The 15,583-nt window shown below is 32.8% G+C and overlaps 1 protein-coding gene across 3 annotated transcripts in view; it reads left to right on the top strand.

Moving 5' to 3' along the window:
- PCMTD1 (protein-L-isoaspartate (D-aspartate) O-methyltransferase domain containing 1) overlaps window positions 1-15,583 on the top strand; it is a 79,910-nt gene that overhangs the window by 55,175 nt on the left and 9,152 nt on the right. For 2 of the 3 annotated variants that reach the window (XM_079136776.1, XM_079136778.1), the window contains 2 exons: window positions 11,739-11,910; window positions 13,803-13,926. In XM_079136776.1, the coding sequence (XP_078992902.1) occupies window positions 11,739-11,910; window positions 13,803-13,926 (296 nt within the window). Of the gene's footprint in view, window positions 1-5,443; window positions 5,636-11,738; window positions 11,911-13,802; window positions 13,927-15,583 lie in introns of all 3 variants that reach the window. The other variant, XM_079136777.1, reaches the window with a different exon arrangement.

Genomic DNA, 15,583 nt, shown 5'->3' with positions numbered 1-15,583 from the left:
TTTTAAAGAAATAACTGCATGAAATTTGGACCTTGAGCTGGCAGGGAAAGTTGAGTTGGTGTATAATCTTATTAAAAATCTGCCTTGACAATGCTATGGTGCAAGGGCTCTTAGCTGAAGTCTGTGAACTGTGAAATTATGTAAATTTGGAGAACTTTCACATCTGTTTTTCTTTTTAATTTGTCATATTTTCAGAGAGAGCCTTAAAAGGATACACAAACTTTGAACATAGTCATGTTATGTAACAAAGTTTTGTGTAACATTCAGAGTTCCAGCTGTACTTGTTGGGAGTGGGCTGTCACTCATCTTCAGCCCCTGGTGGTGACAGTCAATGTGAGAAACTTGAGGGAGACTGGATCAAAACTAGGGTCTTTTCTGTAGAGAGAATTGGCTTGGAAGACTGTGCTAAGAAATCAGCTAAGAAGACCCTGTGAATATCTTCAGGGGAGTGTGTTTTCCTCTCTCTTCCCTTTCTTTGCCCCTCTTCTTCCCCTGGTACTTTTATTCTCCTTTGCCATTGCTGATTTGTCCTTTCTTTGCACGTGGCACTTGAACTAATTGAAGAATAGAAAGCTAATGTCCTGTAGCAAGATCCTGAGGGCTTTGAGGGAGTGTGAAGTCTTGGGCTTATCTAGGTATGATTGATTATAACTGTATTATTAAAGACCTCAGTTCTGAATGCTAGGGGGAGTTGGGAAGTGCTCAGATTTTATTTTTTTTTAGTTTAATTAACTCAAATAGATAAGCCACTTGAATTCTGTATCAATTTGCCAAAGAAGGTACCTTCTCTTATTTATACTTGTTTTTATAAATAATTAACAAAAATTTTGCATTTTTAATGATTTGCAGTTGCTTACTGTGTTGGTTCATATTTTATTTCCAAGAAAAGCACATGTGACAGAGAAAGTTTTTAATCCAAATTATTTGATTAGAAATTGGGATTAAACTTTAGTATCTTTTTTGTGTTTTTATCATTTGTCTTATGAGTTCTAGCAATGATAAGTGTTTAAGATGTGAATATGATTATTTTTTAATATAGTTTTTGGAAACTGTAGAATTTTTTGAATTTATTTAATTCCTCTTAAGTATTTGTTTTGATGTTAATAAAGATATGTGGACTTTTTGAATACATTTGAATTTGGAATGTATAAAATTTATAGTGGCAAAACATTTAGTGTTTACTATATATGTTATTAATAAATTTAATCTATTAATAAAGACACATAGTTCAATTTTGGGTTATTAATTAGGCAGAACAGACTTAAGGACCTCAAGCACTGAAGCAACTCAAATTTATTGCTGATAAGTGGGTGTAGTTCTGGGAAACAGTAAAATGTCATGATTTTAAAATATTTCTGTCTTGATGTAATTTAAATATTGACCTATAACACTTAAATTTGAAAACTGTGTATATTTGTCTTAATTAAAGAACTTTTAAAAAATTGTGTTCATAAAATTATAAAATCATCAAATTTTAGGGACTGGTCTTTTTAGTATTTCATTTTGTTGCTACTGGAGTACACAGGTCTGTTATTCATAAAATGCAGTGATATGACTGGTCTAAATACTTCTGTCATTTTAAATTATCTAACTAAGAAAATAATTATCAAGATAATTAAATTATCTTACTTTTTTTTTTTGGTAGTGGTGCTGGGGATTGAACCCAGAGCCTTATGCAAAAGGAGGCAGGTACTTTAACAACTGTGCTATATCCCCAGCCCTATTATCTTACTATTTTTAAACAGTCAACTTAACCTTATGATACACTTGTATCTGAAGTGTTGCAACACATTTTTGAAACAGATTCTTACATTAATTAGCTAGTCTGAAGAAGGTAGTTCAGGAAATTTTATTATCCTAAATTTTTTTTTTGATGCTGAGGATTACACCTGGGGCACTCTTCCACTGAGCCACATCCCTAGCCCTTATTATCCTTAGTGTTAAGCAGTGTTCTGTAATATGCACATAAAATGTCATACATAATTAAAATGTTTCATTTTTCATAAAGTAGTGAGTTAATCAGAGTTTGTGGGTTGTTCAGTGGGTTTGTTTTAAAGTTTCTTATATAAAATTTTGCTTTGGTAACAAATTATAAAGATTAAGTATGTTTTTCATCTTTTTGTTTTAATGATTCCTTTAAAACTTGATGTTTGAGGATAATATTTATTTTCAGTTAATTTACTTATTTTCAATTTTAAAAAAGTTGTGTAAAGTAATATTAAAAATTCCCTTTCCAGTTTCATTGTATTTAATTGTATATGGGTCATCAAAAATGTATTTTAATTAATAATTATGTTATAAAATTATATATTAATTATTAATTATAAAATATTAAAATGAGAAAAATGCTAATTATGTATCCCTCAATATCAGATTATTCTTGATTATGTTTAACATGGAGAGAAAGAGTAGCTAAAACCTAGTACTCTTCTGCTGTATTTATCCTGTTGGTTCGGATTTTTTTTAATCCCTTTTTCAATAGTATTGTGTTACTTAAGATTTAAACTACAGTTTTAAAGATTTCTTACACACATTTATTGGAGTTTAGCATGAACTTCATAATATAATAGAGGGCTGAGAGAAATCTCTAAGTAAATCAGCTTAAAAATATATAATGTTAGATGACCTTTTAAGAAATATAAATATGTGACTTTTGTTTGTTTTAGAACTAGGGATTTGTCTTTTTTTTTTTTTTTTTTTTTTTTTTTTTTTCTTTTGTTTTTGGTACTGTGGATGGAACCCAGGGGCATACTACCACTGAGCTACATCCCTAGCCCTTTTTAAATTTTTTTACTTTGCAACAGCAATTCACTAAATTGCCCAAGCTGGCCTTGAACTTGGGATCCTTCTGCCTCAGCCTCCCCAGTTGCTGACATTATAGATATATGCCACTGTGCCTGGCAAATACTTTATTGTGTATAATAAAGCTTGGGTCTTATGTAGTAAAAGTGGTATTTCTTTAGATACAAGAATATTTACTATAGTGCATGTACTTTTAACTTTCTATATTTTAGTCTTATGTCATCAGCAAATTCATTTAGGGTGGCTACTCTGAATTTACTGTACTTAAAGATGGAAGAACGGGGATCTTTTATCCTTCCATACCTATGATATTCCCAAATTCACTGAATTTCCTTTTAAAACCGATTTCAAGTTTCTTCCAAAACATTGGCAAACTTTTTCTGCAAATGTCCAGATATTAAATCTTCTAGGCTTCTTGGGTGAAAAGGTTTTTGTTGTAACCACTGATTCTGTGGGAATTTTTGTGGGGAAGAAGCAGTCATAGTCACCAAGAAAATGAATGGACCTGGGGACGTTCTAGTAACTATAAAAACAAGCTATAGATGGGAGTTGGCCTGTTGTCCACAGTTTGCTGACCTCTAGTGGTTTTGACATTCTTAAAAACATCCTTTCTTAAAAACTCACCCTGATCTAAACAAGTCTTTGGTCCTAACTTACCTAGGATTTAGAGGCCTTTAGGTCTCTGGCTTTTGTGAGGGAAAGTGACTGCTGGAGAAAGTAAAATTACATGATTCAGTATTTGTGCATATATAGTAAACAATCTCACCAACTGTAGTTACTTAAGATAATATTTTAGTTAAAGGATTGTAAATTGTAAACATTCACTATGCAAATATTTTGAAATGAGTTGGTAATTAGTGAAACATTTATAGCTACATGTGTGTATGTAATATGTATACATCTATATAGTTCTTTGGTTTCTCTAGAACTCATAGTTCAGAGAGTACCATGTCCTTGTACCATGTTGGTAGATCCTATTACCCCTTCTTTCCAATGTGGCTATAGTTGTAATTTTGGAAATACTGTAGTAATGAATGCAGTAATGAATGCCAAATGATACAGTATGATTTGAATTATTGGGGATTTTCATTACCATTATTTTTATATTGTCCACATAAATGAGCCATGAGTAATAGAAATAGTAGTGAGTTGATAAAGAAATAGTACCAAATATGCATCGTTACTCACTAAGTGTACCATTCTACATGCTTTATCTACAATCCTGGAGAAAGTGTTGGTATACACGTTTCTCAGATGAAAAAACTGAGGATTAGATAGAGAGCCTGTAACCTGAGTCAACAAGCCTTTAAACTTGGTTCTGGTTTGGCTTTGACCATGTAAAGATGTATTTATTCTAATTTTTCTTCCTAGGAGTTAACTGCTACCAATGAATCACAGCCTAACAACTTAGCCCATTATGACATTTGAAGGAGCACTTTAAAAAAAAAAAAAACTTTTATTTCCTTCAGATTAGAATTAAGGAATGCTCTTGATGTGGTTAAATGTATACCTTGCTCCTTAATGAGATTTTGGCATGAATTTATTTGTAAGGATAAGTGGAAAAGGCAGTACATTCCTCATCTTTTATATTTTTTGACAGATTTAATTGAAGTATGGCAGTATCTAGTATCCTAATTTTGTTTTAAATTGTAGGTTAATTTTCCACATGTGATTTGCTTTGAAAATTAAACACTTTTATATTATGTCAGCTTTTATCACTAGAGTAGTCCACTACTTTATCTTTAAGAGAATTATGGCAAACCTCTTTGCTAGGTATGATTCATTATACATTCAATATTATTTCAGAATATTACTGAGATGTTTGTCCATTTTGATATTACAATGTTCAGAAGTAGTCTAATAAAAATAGTTATAACACATTTTTAAAATCATGATAAACATTCAGATAATGGGATAGACTCCTTGAAAATAATCCTCAGGGCTATCAGTTATGTATATTAACCTCCATTAGAAATGGTCCAAGTTATATGACTTAAAACACATTTTTAAGGAGAGGAAGGAGTCACATGAAGGCTCACCTTTATGTGACTTACCTATTGCATTTCCTATAAAATATTTAGGGATTGGTTTTAATCCTGCAGATTTCTCTAATGCTTTTTATTCAATGAAAAATCACTTCACGCTCAGCACTTTGCTTTGAATAATGTTCGAGTTATTCTGATATGAGTTTGATGTAGTTGGAAGAGAAAACACTTGAAAAGGTAACGTCTTTGTTTTTGATTTTCTTTTAATAACATAATTACTGATTGTAAGAGTATTTGAATGGTATAAGTATTTGGAGATCAAGACTTTGACATTCCTTGGTTTTTTTGTCCCCTAATAGAAAGATCTGAAGTTTTGTATTGTAAAAAGTAGTCATAGCTCTGAAAACTCAAAATGTGTATTTTAACAAATGTTTTAAGAAAAAGATTTTGTGATTCATTTGGCAGGTTGTTTTGGATGAGGTATGAGAATAAGGTAGGATTCTTTTCCCGTGTCCTTGAAATTTCTTTATTCCTTTGGAATAATTGTCTAAAATTTCAATGACAGTGTCCTGTGGCACCTGATAAACCAGGTGTGCAAATTGTCAGCCCCCACTTCACAGTGTATTGAAGGGGAATGTTGTTTTTTCTACTCTCAGTCAGCTCCTAGACCTAGACTATCCGTCTAAGAGGGAAGCTACAGGGCAAGGCTAGGTCACCCTGATCTCCTAGCAGCTTATCAAAAGAATTATATGGGCAAGTTGGCAAGGTCCCTGCTGTGAACGAAGTCATCTGTTCATCTCAAGATGAAGATATTTCAGCATGCATCTGTAAAGAAAACCACTGCTAAGGTAAGTGATTAGAATCCTGGTCTTATTTTGGGCAAGTATTCATGTTCTAAACCAAAATACTGTGTGTGTTCTATATTTTCCCATAAATGATTTTTAGTGGGCATCTTAATAAGACTATGGCACATATATTTCCCTTTGCATAAGAGACTCTAAAAAACAGTCATTGATTTTTCAGGTTTAAATCAATAGATGATTATAAAGCCTAGAGAAAATGAACTTGTGGCTGTTATACACATTTCAGGACAGTTGAATTTTTTTTTTTTTCCTGTATACAAATAACACTTTTTTTTGTAGTGTAATTTAGGAGTATGAATCCTAAATTATCTCTGGGAAATTTTGCTTTGGAAATTTTATAAAGTAATAAAATGATTGCTAATTTTTATTTTATAATGTGTGTGTGTGTGTGTGTGTGTGTGTGTGTGTGTGTGTGTGTGTTACTAGGGATCAAACCCAGGGTCTTGTGCAAGTGCTGTACTGCTGAGCTACATCCCTAGCCCCTTATTATGTACTTTAAAAAAAAAATGTTTTAGTTATAGACGGACACAATACCTTTATTTTATTTATTTATTTGGTGCTTAGGATCAAACCCAGTGTCCCATGCATGCCAGTCAAGGACTCTACCACTGAGCCACAACCCCAGCCCTGCTTATGTGCTTTTTTAGGGGGTAGGTACCAGGGATTGACCTTAGGGACACTTGGCCACTGAATCACACCCCCAACCTTATTTTGTATTTTATTTATAGACAGGGTCTCACTGAGTTGCTTAGTGCCTCACTTTTGTTGAGGCTTTGAACTTGTGATCCTCCTGCTTCAGACTCCTGAGCTGCTAGGATTACAGCCATGCACTACTGTGCCTGGCATTATGTACTTCTTTTTTTTTTTTTTTAAAGCTTTTTCTTTTTCTTTTCTTTAAATTTTTAAATTCTAATTTGTTGTGCATTATATACTTTTAATTCAGTTAAAAACTAGGAAAAGAATTCATAAACCATTCTTTAATAAGTATTTATAATCACACATGTGTTACCATTTTGATAAACTTCTTATTTTTTTTTTCTTCTCGGATTTCAGTTTAGATATGATTGGTATAAACGGGTGAAATTTGGATTTTCTATTTTACTGTTTTTTAATTTGATTTACATATGCAAACTTACAAATATAGTCCCATTTGGTAATAAACTGAGAACTTCTGGATAGTTTTTTTCCTATAATCTTCCAGATTTTATAGAAATTGTGTTTGTAGTTTAAAATATGTCCTTTGCTCTTATAGCTTTGTAGAAATTTAGGTAAGATGTAGTTGGAAGAGTGTCAAAACCTAAGGAAGACAAATGTTTTTTCTTTTCTCCTTGGAAGACTCTTTCGGAGTTATAATTTACTCTGTTAGATAACATAGTAGTGGTCATCTATGTCTTAAATCAAGTAGTTGTTCATCATACATATAAATGATCTATAAAGATTTACCTGAAAAATTTTAATCATAGACTTTTGAAAAAAATATTAGCAGTATAATTTTTGTTCATTCTATAACCTGATTGGTATGAATCTATTTACATGAAAAGCTGTTTATAATAATACCCATAATATTAGTATCAGAATTTAAGATTCTCAACATTTAAGTTTTTCAAATATTTAGGACTCTACCTAGTCAGAAATACTAAAGCATATCTATAAATTATTTATTAGGAAAGTTAATTCATAAACTATGGGCAAGTTTTAAAAAAATTTAACAAAATGCAATTTGAGAGCTTTTTTCCTTAAAATTCATTGTGAAAGAGTCATGTATTATGGGTACAAAAGCCATAGTTAGAAGTATAATAAATAATTTCCAGATAAGACACTTTCTCTGGTAGTTGTTTTCTTATTGTACTAAATTGATAGTGGTACAGTTTTCTTGGGGTTTGGCATATGGATTCTCTTATATTCTGGGTTTTTTTTTTTTTGTGCCAATATTTTCTTCCAATTTTACATATGTTCTTCAATTTTTATGGTTTTCATATCTAGAAATAGTCAAGTCCTTTTGGAATATTGTCTTAAATTCAAGTAAGTTTTCAAGTTAGAGTGTTCTGGCAAAGGAAATATATTAAGTAAAAGTGTAAAGACTGCACTTGTTAGAAATATACAAGTATACCATTTGTATTTGTAGAAATTTATTTGAGATTTGGTTTTTCTCTGCAGTGATCCTTTGTAATAGTCCTTAGATTGAAGTAGATAAATTTTTTTTGATCTCCATCAGAAGGGATAACTTTCAAGAATTCTTGTTTACAAGAATAGCAAGGGTGGCTTATCTGAGATCTTTAGAAAGCTCCTCCACTCCATGCTTTGCAGTTATATGACATTTATTTATTAAAGGAAAAGGTTTATATTGTTTTTTACTATTTAAATTTTGCCTTTTTGTCATGTTAGGGAAAAAAGTCATGTATTCTCTTATACGAATTGCAGTTATTATAGTAAGAAATTTAGTAAAACATGAACCCTTTTATTACTGTAGTATGCCATAGACATGTACTTTTCCTGTAATTTTATTTCTAGGCAAATTTCCCTTTTTGCCTTGAGTTTTGTGATTGTCATATTTAACTTAACAAATTTGGGTTCATATTTCAAAGTTGGTAAGTTGAAAAGTTTAAGACAAATCATTCATGTTTATTCTGTGGTTTACTTATTTAGTAAATGTGTTTTGAGAACCATAATAGGTGATGGAGATAAAACTAAATTCAGAAGAAATATTCAAAGAAGTAGCAGGAAAATGTGGAAAATATTTCAAAGGGAAGGGTGCATTAAATGGATAAAATATTTGAGGCACCTATTTACCTGTAATAAGTAGAAGGGCAGTATTTTTTAGTATTTTTTTTTAATGTGACTAACAACAAATATTAAATATAAAATATAAAAATACAAAGGAACTATTGGGATATTTTTTGTTTTTTGAGTTTTTTTTTTTTTTTTTTAAACTCATGTGAATTTTATACTTAGAGCTTAGCTCACTTTGGACTAGCCCCATTTTAAGGGCTCAGTATCCTCACATGGCTAGTGTTTACCATCTTGGATAATGTGGCTCTGGAGTGTTCTTTCTAAACATTTTTCAGATCACAGCTTGTAATTTTTCAGGGAACCATTCTTAGATCCCCACATCTGTCAGTTTCCTTTTGTCTTCAGTTTTAAGTAATCTTTTCCCTTTCCTTTAAATCATTTATCACAGTTGTCATTTATACTTTTATAAATTTGGATTATTTGATACTGGTTTCTCCCATTGAATGTGGGCTCAAGTGTATTTCCCATTGTATTCCCAGTCACCACCCACGATTGATACTCAGTAAATAGTATTTGACTGAAAGAACTGTGCAATACTGCTGTTATGTAACTTGACCAATCACATTTGATTTTAAAATCAGGCACTAAATTCTTTTTAATTCATTTTGCTGTGATGAGAATATGTAAGATATCACTAATGGGAGAAGTGATTTTACTTGTAATTTGTTTACTTGTAATGGTGTTTTCTTTGTTAGTAATAGTTTTTGCAACTACCTTGTGTTTTAACTAGAAGGAACATTTTAAAATGGTAATCATATTTTTGAGTTGATTTAATAGATTTGATGATAAAAGTTTACTAACTTAGAATTTTTTGATTGTTTAAATTCCCTGCTCACATTCAACCTGAAAATTGCCTGATGCAAAATATTGTAAAGTATTTAAAATGAATATTATAAGAATGAAGATTTTTAGATAGAACTTATTGAAAATAACTTTTTAAAGAATGCTTATCATGAATTTGATAAAAAGATTAAACCTGTGACTCATAGTGTCTAATTACTTAAAAGCAAGAAATGATATTTTGGCCATATTTTAAGCAGTCAGAGATTGTGCTGTATAGTCTTGTATAAGAGAGAAATCAAATGTGGTCCCTAATCTAGGTAAGTTTATATTATTAAAGAATTAAGTAAGATTTCATTGTGAAGCTTACATTTTAACTGTATCTTCAAGTAATAGTAAGTATTTATTAAAGAAAGAAGGACAGGGAAGGACTTACAAGTCAAAGGAACAGTACATACACAGATTCAGGGTTTCAAAACACTTTATATAATATTTCCCATAAAAAATTAGAAGCAAGTAATTCTATCTAGCTGAAGAACATTAAGTACAGGTTGGGGAGAACTAGGGAATTAGCCCAAAGGGGCAATTTGATGTAGAATCATGGTATTAATCTATTTTGTGTTGCTGTATCAGAATACCTGAGACTGGTTATGTGGTAAAGAAAGGTTATTTTGGATTGTGATTTTGGAGACTGAAAGTTCAAGCTCATGCAGCGATATCTGGTGGGGGCCTCATGCTGCAATATAACATGGCAGATGGTAGGAACTTATTTGAGAGAGGTGAGCAGGGTATCTGGAAGAGGCCAAACAGTGAGGTGACCCCACTTTTTAACAACTAATCTAGTCCTTTGAAAGCTAACCTACCCCAATGAAATAGGCAATATTCCTTTCCAAGGGTGGTTTTTAGTTATCTCCTGCTAGACCCTATCTCTTAAAGATTTCACCACCTCCCAACATTGTCCAACTGGGGACCAAGTTTCTAGCACATGATCTTTTGGGGAACACATTCTTACCATATCCAAACCATAGTAATCATGAAGATGCCACATGCTATGCCTGGAAGGTTGAACTTACTCTGTGCAATAAGAAGCAAAGTGATAGAAAACAGACCTTCGAAACTTGAACAATGATGTGGTTTTTATAATAAAAGAAATAATGGGACATGGACTAACTTATTGTGAGGGTGTGGAGAGGAGAATGTAGATATGCATTGATTAACCCAACCCCCCAGTTCCTTCAACTCTTCCTACTTCCCCTTACCCTCTCCACCAGGCATATAGGGTATTAAGGATGGCACATAGTTCTGGTAAACCTTTCTTTAAATATGTGTTCATAATGTGTGTTTTAGTGAATTTTAATGGAAACTTTTTGTATATTAAGTCCACTATTAACTACCAACAGACAGGATATGTATTACAAAGTAAAAGTCATTGTGATTTAAGCTAGTGTCATTTTTCAGTGCATGCCAAAGCTTTTAATGTAAATTATTTCATTCTTAAATAATAGGTTGATTTTTCTGTATGGTTATATCAACTGTAACCAACGTAAAAGAATAAGAATTAGTTTAAAAAGATTACATACCTTATTAGCATATTGGGGTTTTAATTGTATGTTATATATTAGTCTTTTCAATTTTGTTTATCAGAATTTAAGAAATAGAGTAGAGGTCTAATTAGAATAGTTTATAAAAGTAAAAGTCTGTATACCATGAACCAACACCGTAACCAGGAACAAGTGGCCTGGAGGAACTTCTTTGGTTGCTTAGGGAGATTCTAGGGGCCAAAGCCGCAGAAGGAAAATGATGTACATTTTACTGTCAGTCCCAGTTTTGTAATGTTGCTCAGCCAGTTTTTATTAGAAAACTTCCCTAGTTTTAGTGGTTCCAAGGTTTTATGGTCAGGACATTGGTCTGTTTGTCTCTGTCTGTCTCTCAAGATCGCTCTCTCTCTCTCTCTCTCTCTCTCTCTCGCTCTCTCTCTCTCTCTCTCTCTTTTGTGGTTCTGGAGATTGAACCCAGGCAACATCCCCAACCTTGATATCTCTTCTTCAAAGTTCTGCCACTATTACCTTTAGCAAAAAATGTCAGACAAGGATGAATACTTACCTAAGCCCTGTTCATTTCCATTGGCCCCTGAAGATTTTTGGAAAACACAATCTAAAGTGGAGAGCCTTTCTCATCTGTTGACTCTTATGATTTTCACGATACATCATTTTGGGGGTATCACAAAATTGGTGTTGTGAAGGGCTTAGCATTATATTCATTTTTAAGCCTTAAGTGGGGTTTCAGTATGACCAAAAATAGGTTAATGTTTTAAATACATGTACCCTGAATAACTGATGACAAAACAACACACTTAACCAATGCTAGTTTGATAAATCTATTTAAATCAAATTTCATAATCATTTTAGCCATATAATTAATTTTGGTAACTTCACTACCTCAAAGGACTGAATTAGGGTAATTTTTAGATTTAATATTTTGCTTAAATGAATTAAAATTTATTTGTTTTTCCATGCAGATTTGAGTTCTGTGAACCTGCATTTGTGGTTGGTAATTGCCTCCAGATAGCATCTGACAGTCATCAGTATGATCGAATTTATTGTGGAGCTGGAGTTCAGAAAGACCATGAAAATTACATGAAAATATTACTAAAAGTTGGAGGCATACTAGTTATGCCAATTGAGGATCAGGTAACTTCCACTGTCCTTTTGCTTAATGTCACAGGAAGCAAGTTAGTTAAGGTTGGGAGGTATTTCTTAGTGAAAGTGAAAAATATATTTTAATTTTTAAAGAAATACTCTTCACAGGTCTATGTATATAGAAAAAAACTTGAAACAGACTCTTAATTATTTAGGCAGAGCAGATGTAGAAAAAAATCCTGCAGTGTTATTAGAGGAGATTATGGCCTTTCACTTGCATTCCTCCACTCTGTGGCATTCAGCAAGCTGCTCCCTCCTTTGGTTTCCCTACCTGGAAAGTGTTGAGTTGAGTGTGATGACCTGTACAAGCTGTCCGGTGTCCATCCTTCTTAAGTTCTTTGAACATATTGAAAAGAAATCCTGTTTATGCTTGGTTGAGCTATTTAGCTTCTTTAATGGTGAATTTTAAAATCTTCGTTCAGTACTATCTAGACTCATTCGAAAATAGTTTTCAGCTATTTATGAGTGTTATTAAATTTGTCTTTTCTTGCCTTGGTTTGGATTTATTAAGTACAATAAATGTATGAAGTAGAACTTTATTCAGAAAGGAGAACCTTTTCTTTTTTTAAAAATTGGTGCTGTAGGTTGAACCCAGATGCTTAACCACTGAGTCACATCCTCAGTCCTTTTTAGTTTTTTATTCTGAGACAGGGTCTTGCTAAGTTGCTGAGGATGGGCTTGAATTTGTGATCCTCCTGCCTCAGCCTCCTGAGTCTGGGATTACAAACATGCACCACTATGCCCGGTAAAGAGGATCTTTGAAAAGCAAATTACCTTTAATGTTGATAAAAATTCATTCCAAAGAAATATGATCTTTTATAGTCACATTAACCTAAATCTGAGCTGCTTAAAATACCTTGCAGTTTCTACAGTAAAAGTAGATTATCGAAGATAACCAAGACCTAGCATGACAGAGAATTTATATATCATAGAATTTGTATATCACAATATGTCATTTACACCATTACCATGTACTGTGCTCTGGAGATATTTTTAGTTATCATAAAAGCAGAATATTAAAAATATTCAGTAAAAACATTCCTGGAAAATATTACTTGAATACTTTCAAGGTTTAGACTTCCAGTTAAATAATCCCCCCCATTATTATTTAAAATATTATTTCCTTGTCAATATTTTATTAAACATTTGTGCTGTAAAATTTTACAAATAACAGATACAATAATGGGCTCCTTTTATAATGAGTTGAAGATACCGTTCAACTTCAACAAGCTACATACTGAACTATTTTTTTCCCTAGGATTATTGATAGGTATTTCTTGAGTTGATAAAACTCCTAGTCTCTTTGTGATTTTATTAATTTGTGACATATCAAGCCAGGGTTAGAATTAGATACTAGGGGTTGGAGATATAGCTCAGTTGATGGAGTGCTTGTCTTGCAAGCACAAGGCCCTGGGTTCAATCCTCAGCACTGCAAAAAAAAAAAAGATTCTAATTCAGTAGCATTGTGGAAGAGCCTGAAGTTAGCTTACTGATACAGTAACAAAAATATAGTTTTGTCAAAATGCTTTAGCCCAATGACTGAATCTATCAGACATATGTTTTGGGAGGTAATAGCATGTATAGACTAGCATGTATAGACAGTAGTGGTGCCACTAGAAGCTATCAGGCTTCAAATTAACATTTAGACTCACCTGATCGTGTTTGGATATCCGATTTGGATTGAACTATCCTTCTTAAACAGTAAATGTGTTTAATTCCTTTTATATTATTTTATAATTCCTAAATGGAAGTATGTAGTTGCATTTAACTCTTAGTTAAATATAGTTCTCACTGGCAGTTATTCCTTTAAAACAAAAATTTTACTGTAAAGTGATCGCATTACCAGGATTAAGCAATTATTGTTTTTTTTCCCTTCTAAATAGTTAACACAGATTATGCGAACTGGACAAAATACTTGGGAAAGTAAAAATATTCTTGCTGTTTCATTTGCTCCACTTGTACAACCAAGTAAGAATGATAATGGCAAGCCAGATTCTGTGGGACTGCGTAAGTAGATCTTTGAACTTTCTGATTGAATTGTTGCTTAACAGTGTTCAATTCATACACTTGGGATTTAATAGACTATATAATTATAAGGAATGAATTAAATATGCTATAATGTGTTCAGTGGATTTATTTACCATTTAAAAAAATAAAACTCCTACCTTGTGCAGCACATTGTGAACTGCCTTCATAGGAACATGAAAAGAGGGGCAGGTCAAACCAAAAGTGAACTTATTAATTATAGTTTGTGTTGTGATAGCAACTGGTTGTGTGGAAGAGTGTTCACTTTAGGTGCAGTGGTAAGGAAAGCCTTTCTGCTGAGGCAACAACTGAATTATAACTGGAAAAGAGCCTGCCATTTAGTGGCAGCATTTTCCGTACAGAAAGACAAAAGACTTTAGGGTAAAAAGGAGCTTGATTTTTTTCCTACTCCAGGAATTAGGTACAGGGTGATGGACATTCTTTGGTTAGACTGTGGAGGATGGATTATCATTGGGAAATAGGGGAAACAGGCTAGTTGCAAGTCTTTTCTCATATCCAAAGGAAAGAGCTGATGGTGTGGATATTCTTGAAGGCAGAATAATAGTAGACTGTGTGGGAGATATGGTTGGAGGAAAAAGAGGAATCAGTTTTCCCTTGAGTGGCTAGCAGAATGATGGTACCATTACTGTTTGGAAGACTGGAGTGGCATAATTTAGGAATAGATGTAGAAGAAATACATTTTCTTTTGGCCATGTTTGGGGTGCCTGTTAGCATAATAATATCAGGTAGTCACATGGGTACAAACCTACTGCACAACAGAAGTATTAATTGAAAATCCTCAACATAAAGATGGCATTTTAAGCTACAGTTGGATGAGGATGGTTGAGACTACACAGGGGGAGAATAGAGTTACAGAAAAGCCGTTAGAGTTGAATCTATGATTCACCAACTTTAGAGATAAAACAGGAAGACAAATTAATGAAGGGGAGGGACCAAAGAGTTAGGGGGACTAGGGTGTCAAAGGTTAAGAAAGCAAAGAGGGAATAGTTAAGAGGGAATGGTCATCTTTCTGATGCTAATACCACCTTGAGAAAGGAGAGAGAGTAGTATTAGTTTGGCCTATATCATGGTTTTATTAATAATTAAGTAAAATCCTTTACCAAAAATGAACCTTTTTATTTAGTTTGCTTTTATTTCATAGGAATCTGACTTTATAGAGAAAGTTAATTTTATTTTCTGTATTCATTTTTACTTTCTTTTGCTCTGTATGACTTGGGGACCTTTTGACATGGTCTTAAAAAATTATATGGAGTAATAAGTAAAGTGCTTGTCTCAGTACCTGGTATGTAAAAGTTGCTTAATAAAAAGTGATGTGGGGTTTTGAGAAGATCAGTAAATAACACCTGTTTTTCCCTGCCCTAGGTTTTTACCAACAGAGAGATGAACTTCGAGGTCAGATAGCAAGGGACTAAAATGTCAGCTTTATTAGCAAGCATAGTTAATGGGAGAAAAAAGTTAGGTCTGTCTCCTTAAGTTAGACAGTCTTACCTACTCAGTTAAGAGTTGGCCCTGGACATCCTCCCACCACAGGAGTTTACTCTTTAAATATATACATATGAGTAGAAACCAATCAGTGTGTGAATCCTGGGGGAGCATCAGAGTTGTGTGTGGTCAGCTT

This window comes from Sciurus vulgaris (genome assembly GCF_902686455.1).
Source record: "Sciurus vulgaris genome assembly, chromosome: 1".
NCBI classification, from domain to species: Eukaryota; Metazoa; Chordata; class Mammalia; order Rodentia; family Sciuridae; genus Sciurus; species Sciurus vulgaris.
The sequence above is the reverse complement of the archived record's forward strand: the minus strand, read 5'-3'. Positions and strand labels throughout refer to the sequence as shown.